Source organism: Apium graveolens, chromosome 10 (assembly GCF_009905375.1).
Source record: "Apium graveolens cultivar Ventura chromosome 10, ASM990537v1, whole genome shotgun sequence".
NCBI classification, from domain to species: domain Eukaryota; kingdom Viridiplantae; phylum Streptophyta; class Magnoliopsida; order Apiales; family Apiaceae; genus Apium; species Apium graveolens.
In genome coordinates, this window is record NC_133656.1 from 202,141,955 (window position 1) to 202,161,873 (window position 19,919).

The 19,919-nt window shown below is 38.1% G+C and overlaps 1 protein-coding gene across 1 annotated transcript in view; it reads right to left on the minus strand.

Annotated features, from left to right (window-relative positions):
- The window catches only part of LOC141688897 (importin subunit alpha-1a-like), a 29,306-nt gene that overhangs the window by 2,799 nt on the left and 6,588 nt on the right, over positions 1-19,919 (minus strand). The window contains exons 4-9 of the mRNA XM_074493041.1: positions 18,550-18,735; positions 18,298-18,461; positions 18,102-18,180; positions 17,641-17,769; positions 17,088-17,212; positions 16,889-17,010 (exon numbers count right to left, since the gene is read on the minus strand). Of these exons, the coding sequence (XP_074349142.1) occupies positions 16,889-17,010; positions 17,088-17,212; positions 17,641-17,769; positions 18,102-18,180; positions 18,298-18,461; positions 18,550-18,735 (805 nt within the window). The remainder of the gene's footprint in view (positions 1-16,888; positions 17,011-17,087; positions 17,213-17,640; positions 17,770-18,101; positions 18,181-18,297; positions 18,462-18,549; positions 18,736-19,919) is intronic.

Below are 19,919 nucleotides of genomic sequence, written 5' to 3' on the forward strand. Positions count from 1 at the left end.
GAAGCTATAGATAAATTTAAAATCTATAAGGAAGAAGTTGAGACACAACAAACTGAGAAAATCAAAACGATACGAAGTGATCATGGAGGTGAATATGTTGAACCGTTTGGGGAATTCTGTTCACAACATGGTATAATCCATGAGGTCACTGCACCATACTCCTCTCAGTCAAATGGTGTGGCTGAAAGGAAGAATCGCACTCTGAAAGAGATGATGAATGCGATGTTGTTAAGCTCTGGGCTCCCACAATCGATGTGGGGAGAAGTCATCTTAAGCGTAAATAATATTTTAAATATTACGATGCGCAAGAATAAGGATGTAAGTCCTTATGAAATGTGGAAGAAAAAGAAACCAAGTTACCAACACCTGAAAGTGTGGGGGTGCCTTGCAAAGGTACTGATCCCTACACCGAAGAAGGTGAAGATAGGTCCTAAGACTGTGGATTGTGTCTTCATCGGATATCCTCCACACAGCACTGCATATCGGTTTCTTGTTCATGAATCCAAGATTCATGATATTCAAAAGAATACCATTATGGAATCAAGGAATGCCTCATTTTTTGAGACGATGTTTCCCTGTAATCCAGGAAACCAACAACCTACGACGTCTAAACGATCTCATGAGTCTGTAGATGACGATAATGAGAGTGACGAAAGTGAAGACGAAAATGTGGGGGTAGTGAGAAGGAGCAAAAGATAACGAACGGAGAAATCCTATGGGTCTGATTTTATGACCTATTTGCTCGAAGAAGGTGACCCAAAAACTTATAAGGAGGCGGTTACCTCACCTGATGGGCCTATGTGGAAAGAGGCCATCAAGAATGAAGTTGATTCAATTATGCAAAATCATACTTGGGAATTAGTGGACTTGCCAACTGGTTGCAAACCATTAGGTAGCAAGTGGGTTTTCAAGAAGAAGTTGAAAACTGATGGCACTATTGATAAGTATAAGGCCAGACTTGTAATTAAAGGATACAAGCAACAAAAAGGCCTTGATTACTTTGATACATATTCTCCTGTAACGAGAATAACGTCCATAAGGATGATGTTTGCTATTGCTGCAATGCGTAATCTAACTGTACATCAAATGGATGTGAAAACAGCTTTCCTAAATAGAGACATAGATGAAGAAATCTATATGGAACAATGTTAGGTCACACTTTCACTGTAGAGGGGGTGAATACAGTGTTTATTACAATCAAATCAAACTTCAAGAACTTATGTAACAGAAAACAAACTTTATTGAAACAATAAACTCTGTTACAATCTGGAACTGTTATCTCTCAGTGATGAACAAAATATCACGAGAGCTGCTAGGGTTATAGTAAAAAATATTCTCGATAATGATAACACTTATAGTGTAAACCCTATGTCTGTGTTTATATACTACACAGTTACAAGATAATCGCTAATTGATATGGAATATAATTCTGCTTCCTAAAATATATCAATCAGATATCTTCTATTCCAAGTATTCCATTCTTTATGGAATTCCTTCTTCATGCATATCTCTTCTTATGTTTATCTTGATCTTCTTAACTTTAATCAGCTACTGTCCTTATCTGATCGTCCTTCAGCACCTAAGTTCTGATATCTATCTCCTGATGCTTATCTCCTGATAACATAAGTACTGATATCCCTTAAGTCCTGACTTCCAGTATAAGTACTGATCAACAGTTAAGTACTGATCTATCCTGTTCACACAAGATCTGAAAGCTAAACATAAAACATATTAGCCATGACATTATCAAATATATCTAACAATCTCCCCCAACTTGTAAATTAGCAAAATATACAAGTTTAACAGATATTTGATGATGTCAAAAACATTAAGTACAAATGCATGAGAAATAGACAAGATAACTACAACTTACAGTCCTTAAAGCTTTTACCAATTTAACTTCTGATAACAACTTTAGTCTGTATACACATCAGAATTTAAGTAGTTGTAGATCTTTGACTTGGCTTCATCATTTTCTGATCTCTCTGATGTCAGGAGTTGTTCTGAGATAATTCTTCAACAAACATTTCTCAGCATATCTGAGTTCATCAATCATTCTCCGTTTGACATCTTTAAGCTCTGCAGTATCTTCACCAGTTTGAAATATTGCAGCTCTGAGATCATTAATCTTTGCTCTTCTCAACTCCCGATCTAGTCTTATGACATAAGCTTTATTAGACTCTAGATTGAATTCAAGCCCCTTAATACCAAGATATGTTCTGATCTGTGCAGTATTAGGCTTCATATCAACAATATCACCATTGTGATTTCTGTACTTTGGAACATATCTGCTGTCAGACTTAACAGAATAAAGCCTTTTCTGTCTCTGAATCTGTTCTTTTAAGTAGTTTGCAGCAGTCTCTGTTATTCTGTCATCCACTTGAAGTAAGAAAAGCACATGCTCCAATTCTTCAAAATACTTCAAAGGAATGGCATTTTGTCTTATATGATAAACCCTACCATCTGTCATGAAATACAACATGATGTATTCTTTCAAGTAGGTATGGTAAACCATCTGTACAGATTCTAATTGATTCAATCTCTCAGGAGTTGCTCCAATACCTGGTTCACTCAAGGAAGTTGGATCATCGGTAGTGTTGTGTACTCTTCTTTCATCAACACTTCCCAATCCAGTTTTATCTCTAGCTTCCTTTCCAGTAACTACTCTTGCTTCAAAACCACTTGGAGTAGTCTTCAAAGATTGAGTCTGTTTTGCTTTAGTGAAGCCTGGTAGGAGTGTTTTAGATTTATTTTCTGATATCAAGTTAACTTGAGCACTGTCAGAGGTTACTTGCTTCTTCTGAATATCAGAACTTACAATTTCTTGACTCTGAACAACTTGAGCCATGTCAGAGGTTGTTTTAAGAATTTTTCTTGAAGTCAGAGCAAGATCATCTTTTCCATCAGTAATTTCTTCTTCCTCAGGAGGTACATAAGGCTTGATAGGTTCACCAACCTTTTCTTTACCCTTGGATCTTGGATCTATCTGTGGTTGTGATCTAGCCAAAGTTTCTTCAGTATGTATCCTTTCTTTGATCACAATGCCTTTAGGTTTTGGAAGTAACTTTTTACCAGAAGCTTCAGATTTAGATGTGACTTTCTCTGATTTAAGTCTGGCTTCTTCTTCCTTTAAACTTTCCAAGTCCATCCCTGGATTTTCTTGAAGAAATAACTGTCTTGACATTTCCTCATCAAGATCTAGAAGTTCATCAGAACTCATCCTTTTACCAGCAGCAGAACTTATTCTTTTCCCAGTATCAGAACTTGTTCTGTGACTAGCTTGTCTTGATGTAAACCTTCTACCTTGACTATGACCACTACCCATTCCAGAGTTTCCTTGGTCATCTTTTCCATCATCCTTTCCTTGCAGTGTCTTGTTGGTTTTGCATTTGGACTTAATTACCTTCTCCCCCTTTTTGGCATCAGCAGGTAATAAAAGAGAGATAAGTAGTTCCACTGAGGTCTGGATTTCAGTAAGTTGCGATTGCTGAGAAGCTTGATTTGTCAGAATTTGATCAATCTGAGCTTGTTGCTTCTCTTGAGTTTTCTCAATATAAGCAACCCTGTCAATGGTAGGTTGGAAGAACTTTTTCTTATCAATTTTCCAAACTTGTTCCTGTTTGATAAAGTTCTCCTGAATCTTGTGTAGCTCTGCATGAGTGTTGGAATGAAGACCTTGTAGATGTTTAGTACTCAATGCAGTGACTCTAAGCTGGGTTTTAAAATCATCAGAATGTAACATTTCATCAGCTTTAGTCAAGTGCTCAGCAAGATGTAAAGCATTTGGAACACATGAAACTGAGTTCCATTCCTTAGTCCACTCCTGACCTGCAGGAGTTTCACTCCAAGGTACTGGTGCATCCCTGATAACAAACTCCTTTACCAGTTCAGACTTAGGAAGAGTCAGTGGAGGAGTATGTCCTGAAGGACCTGCTTAATCAGCATCTACAGTTGTAGCAGCCTCACCAGTATCTCCATCATTTGCAGCATCAGAACTTAGAGAATCAGTATCTTCTGATAAGACAACTGTGTGAGTAGCAATGGAGGCTTCAACATCCTCTAAATTGCTGATCCGATACTAAGTTCTGATCAACAGCCATATCCTGATGCTCACCTAAAATCTGATCATCAGCATCTTGATGCAGAGAAGGTGTTAGTGATAACTCAGGAGTTTGAACAGCATCAGTAACAGGTGTTGTGGAAGGATTATTTGCTGTTGGAGCTTCTAAGAAAAGTATTTCAGGCACAACCAGGTTCTGAATATCAATTTCAGCACTTGTGCCTGGATCAACAAGAGACATAGAAGGTGAATTAGCCTTGTCAGATACAGGTTCCTGAGATGGAGTTGATGGAGAAGAAGTGACTGGAGCAAATTCCTTGTCTTGTGAGATCAGAGATTCCTGATCCCCTTCCTTAGCTGCTTCCTCCTCATCATCTGAAATTGGCCTTTGTGCCCTCTGTTTCTTGTACTTCCTTGTTGATTTGGATTCCTTGGGAGTTTCAGGAACCGTCATACGTCTAAGCCTCTTGAGAAGCCTAGAACCCCCAATTGCAGAATCCTTCTGAGAAGTTGCCTTCTCAGCTTCATATACCACAGGTTCTGAAGAGGAAATCTGATCTTCAGAATCTGATTCATCTCTCAAAGTAATGCTTCTCCTCTTTTGAGGTGTTTGAGGAACAGTCTTTGTTCTCTTTGGCTTAGAGGATGTAGGCTTCACAGTAGGTGCTGAAGAAGAAGGTTGAGCAGTCTGTGAAGTGGAGAGATAGGATTTGAGATAAGTTCTGAGGGTAGGTTGAGTAGAATGAGAGGTAGGTACTGAGGTTGATGGATTTTGGTTATGGTGAGTTGGTTGTACATTTGAGTAAACAGATTTGTAAGTAGCAGGATCAGCATTTACCAGAATATGTTTCACAGACTGAGGAATCTGTAATTATCTCACCATTGATTTCTTTGTGTCAGCATTTATCAGGTCGTTAAAGTACCTTTTTGCAACCTTAAAAGGTGGGGTTTGAGTGCTGACTAACTGGGGTTCAGCAGTACAATACGTATAAATAAGTTGACAGAATCTAGCAAAATAAACAACATCTCGATCCTCTGTCATCCTATCCCCAATAAAACCAATTATTCCAGTTGCAAAATCAAAATGAGTTTGATGGATAATAGCATACCCGATGTGCTGACTCAGAATTGGGATGGCATCAAAATTTGAACACTTGTTGCCAAAAGCCTTGGTGATGCAATCGAAGAAGAAACTCCATTCTCTTCTGATATTAGCCCGTTTCAACTGTCCAAGTTTCGTCAGACTCTTTTCATATCCCAAATCAGTCATTAACCCCCGAAGTTCTGATTCCTCTGGTATAGAGAAGGTACAATCTTCTGGAAGATGTAATGCTCTTCGTACTGTACCAGGAGTGACTACATAGGATGAATCACCCACTTGGAAGATAATACTGGGAGTTCCTCGTTTACCACCATCATCAAAAACTCCAGTCCTCCAGAACCGCAGAACTTGTTGACTTGAAAATAATTCAGGCTGAGTTAAGGCGTACCCAACCTCACTATGTGCAAGAAGATCTTGCACAAAATGCAATTCAGATGGAGCTTCAGCATGATCAAGAATTGCAGCATAGTTGTTTGGAACAAACTTTGCTCCATCAATGATTAAATCCTTTGGTGCCATGTGAAAAAATATTGAAATTCAAGTATGCCTGTTAGGTGTTTGAGATAATGTCTGTATGAAAAACCAACGTGAGAAAGAATGAGAAAGAGAGTAAAAGTAAGAAGAGAGATAAAGTATAAAGAAAATAAAAGATTAAAGAAATCTTCTCTCTGTTGTTCTTATACTCTGAAAAAAAATGTTACCGTTGGACACCTGGCAGACATGCAGTAATAACGGATAGTTACTGGGCTCGAGAAAACAGGAATGATTACTTACCCAGTTGCCTTGTTTCAAGGAAAAACCATTTCATTTATCAAGATACACAGTTTTAATTTCAAAATTTAAACCGTTAGCACTGATTGAATTATTTTTCACTGCAACATTAATATTCTGAAAATGAATCATGTGAAAAATGACCGAGATAATTTCGATGAATAAGTGCTGACAAAGAATCAGAACTTAAATAAAGACAAAATTTAAATGGTCATCAGAATATCAAGCAGGATTTAACAACACAAGATAAAATAACTCAGAGACAAAATCTTGAAGTAAAAACAGTTTTCATTAATATATCAAGTCAATACATATATGAAATAGAAATTACATCAATACAAGATTTTCCCTAAGCTTCTAATCCTAACGTCAACAGCTTTAGTCTTAGCTAAGAAGCCTGACAAAGCTGAGGATGAAGAAGAACAGGAAGAAGACGAGATTAAGTCATCTTCCTCTTCCTATCTTCGACAAACAAGATAGCGAGTCGAATGATTCGCTCTTGCTGACGGATAGCTTCCCGCCGTTCCGCCTCCAATCGATCAAGATGAAGCTGGTAGTCCATCTCTAAGAACAGAAGTTGGTTCAGCACCGCCTGTGGGACAGAGCCCCATATCTCTTCAGGAATGGCAGTTACATGCCACTACTGCTGCCAGTCGGCGCAGCTAAGCTCCATATGAAAATTTTGGTAATTCAAAAACATGTTGTATCGAACCATGATGCTTTTGAAAAAGAATATGAAGTTATGATTGTGAGAAAAATTGATGAAAGGGCTAAAGTGAAGTGGCTGATTATATAGGCAAGAGAATGCCTAGAGACGCAAAGATATTTAATGCTGACAGATAGAAGTCTACCTCGTCTCCCTAGACTTGAAAAAGAATAACAGTCATTGGAAAGAGGAATCATGGTCTAGACCCCACAAGACACAAGAAACAGTGGACTATTCAAGTACAAAACCATTAATCCTAATCATAGTGACTATTAATCTTCCACTTCAACATATGCGAGTACAAACTGAGACTGTTATTAAATTTCATTCAAAGATAAGCCAAGTAAAGGATTAGACTGAGAAATCAGAACTTAGACCTATACCAGAACTTAACAGTCATCAGAACATAATTTCTTAACTCGAAAAAGGAATGCTCATCTTAGTAAATACTCATACAAGTTCTTAGTTATGAACGTCAGAACTTAATCATCAGAACGTGTAACTAGAACTTGTCCTCAGAATTTGTGCAAAAATGACACAATGACTGTTTATCTAAAATAACATAGACCACCACAGAAATTTTCATCATTCAGATGGAGTGATTAGTGTGTGCATTAAGCTAAATAACAGACAAAGAGTAAAGTCTGATCTACTTCAGTACATCTTAGAAATAAGTCATAATTAAAATTTTGCTAAAGAGCTGTCATTATCCTGAAACCTACTGATAAATGAGTTCATGCATGAGTCCACCTCAACTGTTTTTGTGCTAATTTTATGCATCTTTAAAATTCTCTTTTACAGTGGCTTCTCAGTGTAAGTAAGTCACGACTGCTTATCAGAATTTATGCTATTATCAGAGTATTTCTCCAGTAATCATAGAGTGTGAAAAGTCACCAAGAAAATATTTTGCTTTTCTAATGCATATTTACTTAATACCAGCAATGCACTTGGGTCGTCCCTTTCACATTTTTACTCTAGATCTCAAAGGAGTACCTGATATTATTCTTTGATTTTTTTTTTCTTTTTGATAAGTGAGGTTTATCAGCACTTAGTACATTCAGCAGTTTTACTAGAATCAGAACTTAAACAGATGAGTAGCATTATTCTAATTTGGGACTTAGTAATAAGATGAATAAAGTAAACTAAACTAAGCTCAAGTATCAGAATTTGCTTGTGTCATAAGATTTCCGCAGAAATAATTACTTCTTTCATGGGATCATTTGTTTATTGAAGACTAGTAGGTCAGTATCTAGCACAATTATCCTCATAGGATTGAATAGTTACTGAAACAGACATATCACTTATCAGAGTTTAGAAACATATATCAGACAACAGTCAGTACTTAAGGACATTTATCAATTAATGCACAGAATATACAAAGAGATTAATTCTGTAAATACTGATCATAAAGTCTGATAACATAGAACAAGTTTAAGCAGATTTAGAGAAAGAACCTGAAATCATTCCAAGTTCATTTACCAATTTTGAAAAGGTAGCTTCACACAGTGGTTTTGTGAAGATATCTGCTACTTGTTGATCTGTGGGAACAAAATGCAATTCCACTGTACCTTCATCCATATGTTCCCTGATGAAATGGTACCTGATGCTGATGTGCTTTGTCATAGAGTGTTGAACTGGATTACCTGTCATAGCAATAGCACTTTGATTATCACAGTAAATAGGGATTTTGAAATATGTTAACCCATAATCCAGTAACTGATTCTTCATCCAGAGAATCTGTGCACAGCAGCTTCCTGCAGCAATATACTCTGCTTCTGCAGTTGATGTGGAAATTGACTTTTGTTTCTTGCTATACCAAGAAACCAACCTGCCTCCAAGAAATTGGCAGCTACCACTTGTGCTTTTCCTGTCAATTTTGCAACCTGCAAAATCTGCATCTGAGTAACCTATTAATTTAAAATCTGATTCTCTAGGATACCATAATCCTAGATCAGCTGTTCCTTTAAGATACTTAAAGATTCTTTTTACAGCTGTTAAGTGAGGTTCTCTTGGATCTGCTTGAAATCTTGCACAAAGACAGGTAGCAAACATGATATCTGGTCTACTAGCAGTTAGATAGAGAAGTGAGCCAATCATACCTCTGTAATCAGTAATATCTACTGAATTACCAGTATCCTTATCCAGTTTTGTTGCAGTGGCCATGGGAGTGGATGCACTTGAACAGTCTTGCATTCCAAATTTCTTCAGCAAGTTTCTGGTGTACTTAGATTGACAAATAAAAGTTCCTTCTTCACTTTGCTTGACTTGAAGGCCCAGAAAATAACTAAGTTCTCCCATCATACTCATCTGATATCTTGACTGCATTAGGTTGGCAAACTTTTTGCAAAGTTTGTCATTTGGAGACCCAAAAATAATATCATCAACATAAATCTGAATCAAAAGTAAGTCCTTGCCATGGTTGAGATAGAACAGTGTTTTGTCAATAGTTCCTCTGTTGAATCCACTTTCCAGAAGAAACTGAGCTAAAGTCTCATACCATGCTCTAGGAGCTTGCTTAAGTCCATAAAGTGCTTTATCAAGCCTGTAGACATAATCTGGATGTTTGGAATCTACAAAGCCTGGAGGTTGTTCAACATATACTTCCTCTTCCAATTCTCCATTGAGAAAAGCACTTTTCACATCCATTTGAAAGACAGTAAACTTTTTGTGAGCAGCATAAGCCATGAATATCCTTATGGCTTCTAACCTAGCAACTGGCGCAAATGTTTCATCATAGTCAATTCCCTCCTGTTGAGAATATCCTTTTGCAACCAGCCTTGCCTTGTTCCTTACAATTATGCCATCACTGTCAGTTTTGTTTCTGAATACCCACTTTGTACCAACAACCGATCTATTCTTAGGTCTTGGCACTAAGGTCCAGACTTTGTTTCTTTCAAATTCATTCAACTCTTCCTGCATTGCTTGCACCCAATCAGCATCTTGAAGAGCTTCTTCCACTTTCTTTGGCTCAGACTGAGAGAGAAAAGAATTGTAAAGACATTCATTCGAAGTACCTGTTCTAGTTCTGACACCTGCCTCAGGATTTCCAATTATCAAATCAGGTGTATGTGATTTTGTCCACTTCCTTGCAGATGGAAGATTTTCTCTAGAACTGGATGCTCCCCCATGATTCATGCTGTCTTCGGTTTCATTTTCTGATGCTCCCCCTGAAACTATGCTCTCTGAGTTGGATCCTTCAGTATTTAGATTTTCAGTACTGTCAGTACTTGGCTTATCAGAACTTGACGAATCAGAATTTGAAGAGCCAGATGTATGTTCTGATGCTTCTTGAGATGTGATAATATCTTGAGTATGCTCCCCCTGCATTGGTGCATCTTCCTTTGACGTAGTCACCACAGTTTCAATAACATCAGAGTTTAATCCATCAGAATTTATAGTATCAGGACTTAGACTGTCAGGACTTGAGGTATCAGAATATGAATCTTCATTTTCAAATCTCAGCTGATCATGATCAATGCAATCTTCAAGTCCAGTGATCTTCTTGTCATCAAAAGAGACATTGATATATTCTATGACCACTTTTGTTCTCAAATTATAGACTCTGAAGGCTTTTGTAGAAAGTGGATATCCAACAAAGATTCCCTCATCAGCTTTTAGATCAAACTTGGATAGCTGTTCAGGATGAGTCTTGAGAACAAAACACTTACATCCAAATACATGAAAGTATTTGAGATTTGGCTTCTTGTTCTTCACCATCTCATATGGTGTTTTTCCATGCTTGTTAATGAGTGTTGCATTTTGAGTAAAACAAGCAGTCTGCACAGCTTCAGCCCAGAAATAGGTTGGAAGCTTTGCTTCTTCAAGCATTGTTCGTGCAGCTTCAATGAGAGTTCTATTCTTCCTTTCAACAACTCCATTTTGCTGTGGAGTTCCAGGAGCAGAAAATTCCTGCTTTATTCCATGATTTTTGCAGAACTCTTCCATTATCAGATTCTTGAATTCAGTGCCATTATCACTCCTCAAAATTTTCACAGAATCTTTGATCAATTTATCCAGATGTTTGACATGATCAATCAGGATAGATGCAGTTTCACTTTTTGTGTGCAAGAAATACACCCATGTGTATCTGGTGAACTCATCTACTATGACCAACGCATATTTCTTCTTTGCAATAGACATGACATTCACTGGACCAAATAGATCAACATGAAGCAGATAATAAGGCTCAAGAATTGATGATTCAGTGTTGCTCTTGAACGAAGATTTTCTTTGTTTAGCCTTCTGACATGAGTCACAAAGACCATCAGGAACAAACACTGATTTTGGCAGTCCTCTCACAAGATCTTTCTTGATCAGTTCATTTATCTTGTTGAAGTTTAAATGAGAGAGTTTCTTGTGCCAATTCCAGCTTTCTTCAGTTGAGGCTCTACTTACTAAACAGATTGCAGAACCATCAGAACTTGTTGAAAGCTTAGCTTCATAAATGTTACCACGCCTGAATCCCTTCAGAACAATTTTTTCTTTAGATTTACTAACTATTTCACAATGTTCTGCAAAGAAATCAACATGATAACCTCTGTCACAGATTTGACTTATACTCAGTAAGTTGTGTTTAAGTCCTGAGACCAGAGCTACATCTTTAATGATGACATTCCCAAGATTGATATTGCCATATCCCAAAGTTTTTCCAATGTTGCCATCTCCATAAGAAACACTTGGGCCAGCTTTCTCCACAAAGTCTGATAGCAGGGCCTTATTTCCAGTCATATGTCCTGAACATCCACTGTCCAGAACTAAAATATTTTTTCTGTTGCCCTGCAATCAAAAAGACCACTAATTATTAGTTTTAAGGACCCAGACTTGCTTGGATCGTTTGGCCTTTTTAGGTTTGTTAACATTTGCAGCGGATTTAGCATCAGATTTTATGTTAACAGTTTTCTTATCAGAACTTATACTACCAGACTTTGAATCATAACTTACACTAGAAGGAACAACAGAAACTTTCTTTAAAGAAGGTTTTATTTGATAATAATCATAGTACAAACTATGATATTCCTTACAAGTATAAATGGAATGCCATAAACTACCACAATGAAAACAAGGATCTTGTGGTTTGTATCTAACAGACTGACTCTTAACTCCTGATTTTGTAGATAAGGAGTTAATATTCTTATTCTTCCTGCAAAAAGAAGCCAGATGGTTAGAACTTCCACAGTTATGACACGCTTTCCTAGGAGCATCAGGAACAGATTTATAGTTATTACTTTTATTCACACCTTCCTTTCCATTCCTATTTTTCCTAGGTGATTTTACCTTGTTTGCATTCTTAACATCTTTCAGCTTATGCTTAAGCTGCTTCTTTGTCATTAAGCCTATGTTAACTTCAGCTGTCTTTTCCTGTTTTAGTTTGTCAGAAGCTAATTCCTTTTTAACTTCTGATTTCTCATTTTCAGATTTTTCAGTTACAAACTTAACAGGTTTTAACTTCAGCTTTTGCTTATCAACAGGCTTAATTTCTACAGTTCCTTTTTCATTTTTATTTTCTCCATAACCTAAGCCCTCTTTCCAGTTTCCACTGCTTAGCAAATTTTGAGTTGTTTTGCCAGAGTTAGTCCAAGTTCTGATAATCTCTCTCTCCTTTTCTAACTCAGTTTTTAGAGATTCATTCATTTTTAGCACTTCATCCCTAACATAAAAAGCATCATCTCTATCCTGCTGAGTTTGATGGAACATGACTAACTCTTTTTCTAAGAAATCATTTCTTTTCCTAAAAGCAAGATTTTCAGAAGTTAATCTTTCACATGTTAAAGTTTGATCTCTATAACTAACAAACATGGTTTTAAGATATCTTCTCAACTCATTAATATCATCAGTATGAAAAGCATAAGTAGTCTGAGGTACCTTTGTTTCAACAGCTTCAGAACTGCTCTCAGAACTTGATTTATCAGCATTTGCCATCAATGCATAGTTCTCCTCACTTTCAGAGTCTGAGGTGTCTGTCCAGCTTTTCTGCTTTGTGACAAGAGCTTTGCCTTTGTCACTCTTGGTCTTCTTGCAATCAGGAGATATGTGGCCTTTCTCACCACAATTATAACATTTAACATTAGCGTAATCTCCTCTGTCAGACTTTCCTCCTCTTCCTTCAGATCTTCTGAAATTCTTCTTATCAGAACTTATGCCTTTCCTGGAAAACTTCTTTCCCTTCCTGAACTTCCTGTATGCAATCTTTGTGATTCCTTTCACCATAAGAGCACACAGCTTCATCATCTCCTCATCAGCATCAGTTTCAGGCGAGCTTTCAGAATCTGAGTCATCATCACTCTCAGAACCTGATGACTCAGTATCAGACTTTATGATAAGAGCTTTACCCTTGTCTTTCTTTGAGGAAGGTGGTTTGGGGGATTCCTCTTCAGCCTTGAGAGCAACTGTCCTTGACTTTCCTCCTTTCCTCTTGCTTCTTTGTTCCATCTCAAGTTCATGAGTCTTGAGCATTCCATAGATTTCATCAAGAGTTGTTTCATCAAGATTGTAGTTGTCTCTTATTGTTGTTGCCTTCAAATCCCAACATTCAGGAAGAGCTAACAGGAATTTAAGGTTTGTATCTTCAAGATCATACTCCTTATTTACTAATGACAAGTCATTCAAGAGTTTGACAAATCTATCATATACATCAGTCAATGACTCATTAGTCCTAGAGTCAAAGTGTTCATACTCTTGAGTGAGTATTGTCTTCCTGTTCTTCTTAACTGTTTCAGTTCCTTGACACCTTATCTCCAGTGCATCCCATATCTCTTTAGCAGTCTTGCAGTTGATTACCCTGTTTGACATTACATTATCAATGGCACTATGCAATAAGTGTCGTACCTTGGCATCCTTAGCAATAGATGCTATATCTTCAGCAGTGTAATCACTCTTTTCCTTTGGTACGGTCTTTGCTGCTTCACCTGCAACTACAACAGCGAGCTTGGTAGGTTTGTGAGGCCCTTCCTTGATTCTATCAAGGTATTCTGGATCTGTTGCTTCCAGAAATATGGTCATCCTTACCTTCCATATGGGATATTCAGATGGTCTCAATATGGGAACTCTGATAGTCTCATATCGACTCTGAGTTGATGTCTTTGATGATTCCTCAGTTTTGGTAGGCTTAGTTGGAGTTTCTGTGTCAGACATGATTGTGTTTGGATCTTTAACTGTATGTGTGTTAACAGAAGGCTCTGATACCACTTGTTAGGTCACACTTTCACTGTAGAGGGGGTGAATACAGTGTTTATTACAATCAAATCAAACTTCAAGAACTTATGTAATAGAAAACAAACTTTATTGAAACAATAAACTCTGTTACAATCTGGAACTGTTATCTCTCAGTGATGAACAAAATATCACGAGAGCTGCTAGGGTTATAGTAAATAATATTCTCGATAATGATAACACTTATAGTGTAAACCCTATGTCTGTGTTTATATACTACACAGTTACAAGATAATCGCTAATTGATATGGAATATAATTCTGCTTCCTAAAATATATCAATCAGATATCTTCTATTCCAAGTATTCCATTCTTTATGGAATTCCTTCTTCATGCATATCTCTTCTTATGTTTATCTTGATCTTCTTAACTTTAATCAGCTACTGTCCTTATCTGATCGTCCTTCAGCACTTAAGTTCTGATATCTATCTCCTGATGCTTATCTCCTGATAACATAAGTACTGATATCCCTTAAGTCATAACTTCCAGTATAAGTACTGATCAACAGTTAAGTACTGATTTATCCTGTTCACACAAGATCTGAAAGCTAAACATAAAACATATTAGCCATGACATTATCAAATATATCTAACAAACAACCTGAAGGGTTTGTTGTCCCAGGGCAAGAAAGGAAAGTGTGTAGATTGGTGAAATCATTGTATGGTTTGAAACAAGCGCCTATGAAATGGCATGAAAAAATTGATGAGGTCGTGCTGGCCAATGGTTTCAAAATCAATGAATGTGATAGCTGTGCCTATTACAAGGATAACGAGAACAGTATGTCAAGGAGAATGACAATGGCTATGTCATGATGACACTATATGTAGATGATCTACTTATTGCTGGAAGCAATGATAAAGTTATCAAATCTACAAAGGACATGTTGGAATCAAGGTTCGACATGAAAGATATGGGACTAGCAAATGTAATTCTGGGAATTCAAATTTCTAGAACATCAGAGGGTCTCGCATTAAGTCAACCACATTATGTTGACAAGATCCTTGAGAAGTTTCTTAAGGATGACTTTGAGAAAGCTAGGACACCTGTGGATATGACTTTGCACCTATCCAAGAACAAAGGTGTAGCTGTTTCCCAATTGGAATACTCGAGGATAATTGGTAGTCTGATGTACCTCATGAGTTGTACAAGACCAGACATTGCATACTCAATTAGCAAGTTGAGTAGGTTTACGAGTAATCCGGGAGCTGATCACTGGAAAGCGATTATAAGGGTACTAAGGTACTTGAGGGGAACTCGAGACTATGGACTGCACTATGGCAGATACCCAGCAGCATTAGAAGGATATACTGACGCAAATTGGATATCTAGCAAGAAAGCACTTAAGTCTACGAGTGGCTATGTGTTTACATTAGCTGGAGCGGCAATATCATGGAAATCCTCAAAACAAACGGTGATAACTCATTCCACGATGGAAGCTGAGTTTGTGGCACTAGATAAATGCGCCGAAGAGGCTGAATATCTACGTCAGTTTCTGGAGGATATTCCAAGATGGCCAAAGCCTGTAACTGCAATAGGGATTCACTGTGATAGTCAATCTGCTATTGGCAGAGCACAGAGCACGATGTATAATGGAAAGTCTCGTCATATACGACGACGACACAGTTCCATTAGACAATTGATCTCAACCGGAATTATCACTATTGACTATATACCGTCAAAGGATAATATCGCGGATCCACTAACCAAAGGGTTATCAAGAGAAGTGGTTGAGAAATCATCGAGAGGGATGGGCCTTAAGCCTATTGCTTAACGGCATCATGGTGGACACCCAACCATTGCTGACTGGAGATCCCAAGAACTTGGTTCAATGGGACAACTAAATCATGATGACCAAATCACTGTGGGGGTAACCCCTGGCCTGTTCCTATGATGAGGAAACAGTGAGACCCGTAAGGTACGAGGTTAAGCTTTGAGCCTTTAATGATCTTTGATGAATACATGGAGCTCAGGAGTGAACGCATGGAATTCAGTTGAGTAGACGCGGGTTACTCTATAAGATAAAGATCACCTATGTGGGAGAGAAGTGGGGCCGCTTCAAAGGAGAATTGCGAGGCACAATTCTTTAGAAACTTCTGCAGAATCAGGACGATGTTCCATGGCCAAAATGGACATACTCATGAGAGCTGAACGAGTCAGAAACGATATAGTGATAAGTATATCATCGTTTACATAAACGGTCGAACAGTTCAAGGACAAGCACGTCTACTGTCTACCAGTAAAGTCGGTATGCTTACTCGAGCGAAGGTTCAAGGAGCATTCTCTACCTATCGTATGCTATATCTGATCGAAGAAACTATCACCAAGTCAAACTCCGTGTCTGTCTGTCTGTCTGGTGTGTGCTACTAAGATCACCAATCTCACCCATGTGGGGGATTGTTGGAAAATATGGGTATAAGTCCCATATTGGTAAGTCATATTTTTGAGCATTATGACTAAAAGATGTGTGAGATATGATGATATTCTCTTAATAATGGAAATTATTATTTTCCATTAGAATTTGGCTCAAATATTATGGCATAAATTAATTTGATTTTGTTTCAGATTAATTGATATGGTGTATGTCTTGTTATATTTAATCTGATTCTGTTTCAGATTATTTATGGAATAGAGTAGCTTGCAAGTATTACACCGATTCCATAATTAATGATATTTAATTATGGAAAAGAGTAGCGCACAAGTCTATCTACACCTATATAAACACCTCTAAGGCGTTAGGGTTAGACACACCAAAAACATATTCGCCTCTAAACACAAATCTCTCTCTCGGTGATAGTTTCGTGCCCGTTCAAGCTCGCTGAAGGTGCTCGTTATCCGTAACGCCGCCGTTACCTCGTTTTATCCTGCGAGGCTATCGACTCGCACATACGGTGAGAGGCGAAATAGCTTTAAGGAGACAGTTTCAACTGGACTCGATGATCTCTCTTCTGTTTATATCTTTTCTTCCTCCGTTTGATTTCGTTTACTCACGCACACACTTGTTTGATTATTTGTATTAATCGCAGATTGTTTTGACAAATTTTTCTCAGCTTCTCCAACCTTCAAAATTTTTTCCAGGCCTTCCAAGGCAACAGTAACAATTCTTGGATCAGGACAATTCAAAAGATCACACAAAGGCTTTATGCATCCCTGGCTTACCAAAAACCTAAGAACAAAAAATAAGACATCAAACTTATGTCATCTCCAGAATATAGAAAAAAAATTGCAAGAAAGGTGACCTACTTGATTTGTTCATTACCACCGAATATAGCATTTGAAACCGCCCAGGCGGCCTCTTTCTTGATTTCAAATCCAGCATTGCCAAGCAGTTGAACAAGGGGGGCTATTATACCAGCCTCAATAACAGCCTAAAGTTGTTGGACACGTATTTGAAACACAAGTCAGTGAGAACAAGCGAAAAGGATGTATTCCTAAATTTAAATCCACAATCAATATGTATTGAACAGTTCAGGTCGCATATGATATTGATACTCGAAAATAGTATCCAAATACTACTGACAATCAGAATTTCTCAGTCCGTCACTGATGCTAATTAAAATAACCAAACTTACAAAAAACAATTCCTAATCCTAGAACAGTCATGGCATTTTCTTAATGCGCTACTTTCCAGCTACCAACAACACTTTTTGCCCACATTTTAATTCAACACAATAGCTTATATTTAAATGGAATACATATCAATACACATACAGATCCTAGACACCTATAAGCAAGATAAAATTGCCTTGGGCTATATAAAGATATTTATATGAATCTCTTTGCTTAGCACGCAGACCTGTATCTGTTCATTATTGGCAGCCGTGATATTAGAGACTGTCCGACATGCTTCCTTCTTGATACTTTTCTTGTGATTATTTGTCAGCAAGTTTAAAAGGCAAACAAGAGCTTGAGGTTGTATAATGACCTGAAATAAGTATTGAAGAACAAATTATTGGCTTTCTTCTAGCAGCCAGAAATTAAGTATTAAGTTATCAACAACACCTATGACAATAACCTAATTGTTTCTACACAATTCCTGGAACGGAAAATGGGCAATGTCACACGTGGAGTTCCATCCAATTGTCAGGACAGCAATTTTAAAAACAACAGTAACATGAGACTAACAAATCCAACAGAGTTCCATCAATTAGACAAAATTTCCCAAGTAAAATCGAAGGGGCAAAAACTAAATTTATAACAGAAACAAAACACTAGAAAAGAACAGAGATCTTTACAAGCATTACGTAAAGCCAATACCTGTGTCTGAGTATCATCTCCTGTGGTAATATTCCCAACTGTGAGCAGAACAGGTCTGAAAACAGCAGGTGAGGGGTGGCTAGCAATTGAACATATAAACAAAAGTCAGGTTTTTAGTACAAGATGAGAAAGATCAATAAATAAAAATAATTACCGATTACATTGTATCTAATAATAATAATGATCAACCACTCACTATAAAAGTTCAACCAGACTTCCACAAAGACCAGAGTCGATTACAGCTTGGATTTTATCATTAGTACCATCAGAAAGATAGGAGAATGCCCAACATGCATTTGTAAGCACTTCTTCGTCATTTGAATTTAAAAGTTTAGCAAGAGCAGGGAGGGCTGGCTTTATCTGTTTAAAAAAAATGGACGCCTGTGAGCTTAGCTAGAGGCATCAGGAAAGTGGAACAAAGAATGTATATTGGTAGTGTCGATCTAACCTGCTCAAAGTGAGGCTGTGGCATTCCCCTGCAGAATTTTGACAAAGTCCAAGTTGCAATTCTTAACATCGATATCTTTGCATGCTGGTTGAATTGTGCCAACAACGGCATCAAAGCTCCGTGGGCAAGAACAATATCACGGCATTTGGGTGAGTCACCAGCTACATTCCCTAATGCCCAAACAGCCTAATATGATATAGAAATGTCTAGAGTCAATGTCATTGTCTTTACCTCCAACTAATAGACATTAAATTGCAAGCACAAACAGATATGAAGTTGGAAAAAACAAACAACATGGCTGTTATAGCCAAAATTTGGTATTGGATCATCTCGGGTCAAATACGGGTCAATTGGAATTGAATTGGGGCAAGAAGATGAATAATTAGGTTTTGGTCTACATTGTATGAAGCGAAGACGCGCCCTGTATATGTAGGATGCGTCCATGATTGTGTAGGCTGTACTTTGGGTTGTCATGTAAAGAGATGAGCAGAAAGATATTGAAAGGAGGAGGACGCGCCCAAGACGCAGGACGCGCCCAAGGCGCAGGACGCGCCCTGATAAGTAAAAATAATGGGATGAGCTGTATAGGTAATAAGGTTGCCAAGCAAGGAGAATATGTGTATTTTACAAGGGGAGGACGCGTCCTGCCTCCTGGAGATGCACACTTTGGGATGGTTGAGCTTGTTCTCATTCAAGACAAAGCAAATAGAGATACTTGGAAGATATAGCAATATGTGGAGTTCATAGCGTCAGGACGCGCCCAATCGTTCAGGATGACCTATGTGTGAAGAATGCATGATCAAGAGTAAGTTTAAAGCAAGACAAGCGTGGAAGGAGCAATGGAGGATTATTTTCACTAACATATTTGTTGCAGGTACTCTTTGAAGAATTCCCTCCTTGAGACGGTCAAGGAGGGGGATGTCCGTGAAAAGCTTGAAGACCTCCAGGGGTATGCCTGATGATTGAAGGCCTCCTCCTGTATTCAACGGGTGTCCTCGTTGGGGATGCGGGGTTAACTTTGGTGTGTGCTTTGGGAACTCTGTTCTTGTATTCAATGGGTGTCCTCATTGGAGAACTTTGGAGTCATCCTGCACTTTGCACCCAAGAGCTTGGGATCACCTGTCCTGCTATCTGGTGGGTTATCCTCATTCGGGGGACAGGGACGCGTCTGGCATTTGGGGTGAACCGTGGCTATACCTGCGTTCGTAATTCAAGGGAGATAGCTGTAGCGGAATGTTATCCTTGCGCAGGGAGATGCATTATCCGTGAAGTCCTGCGATTACAAACGAGCCTTGGGCCTTCGCGGTTGGGCCTCATAGTTGGACATTCCTAAAGCTAGCGGAAGATGGATTCTGGACCGGGCCTGGGAA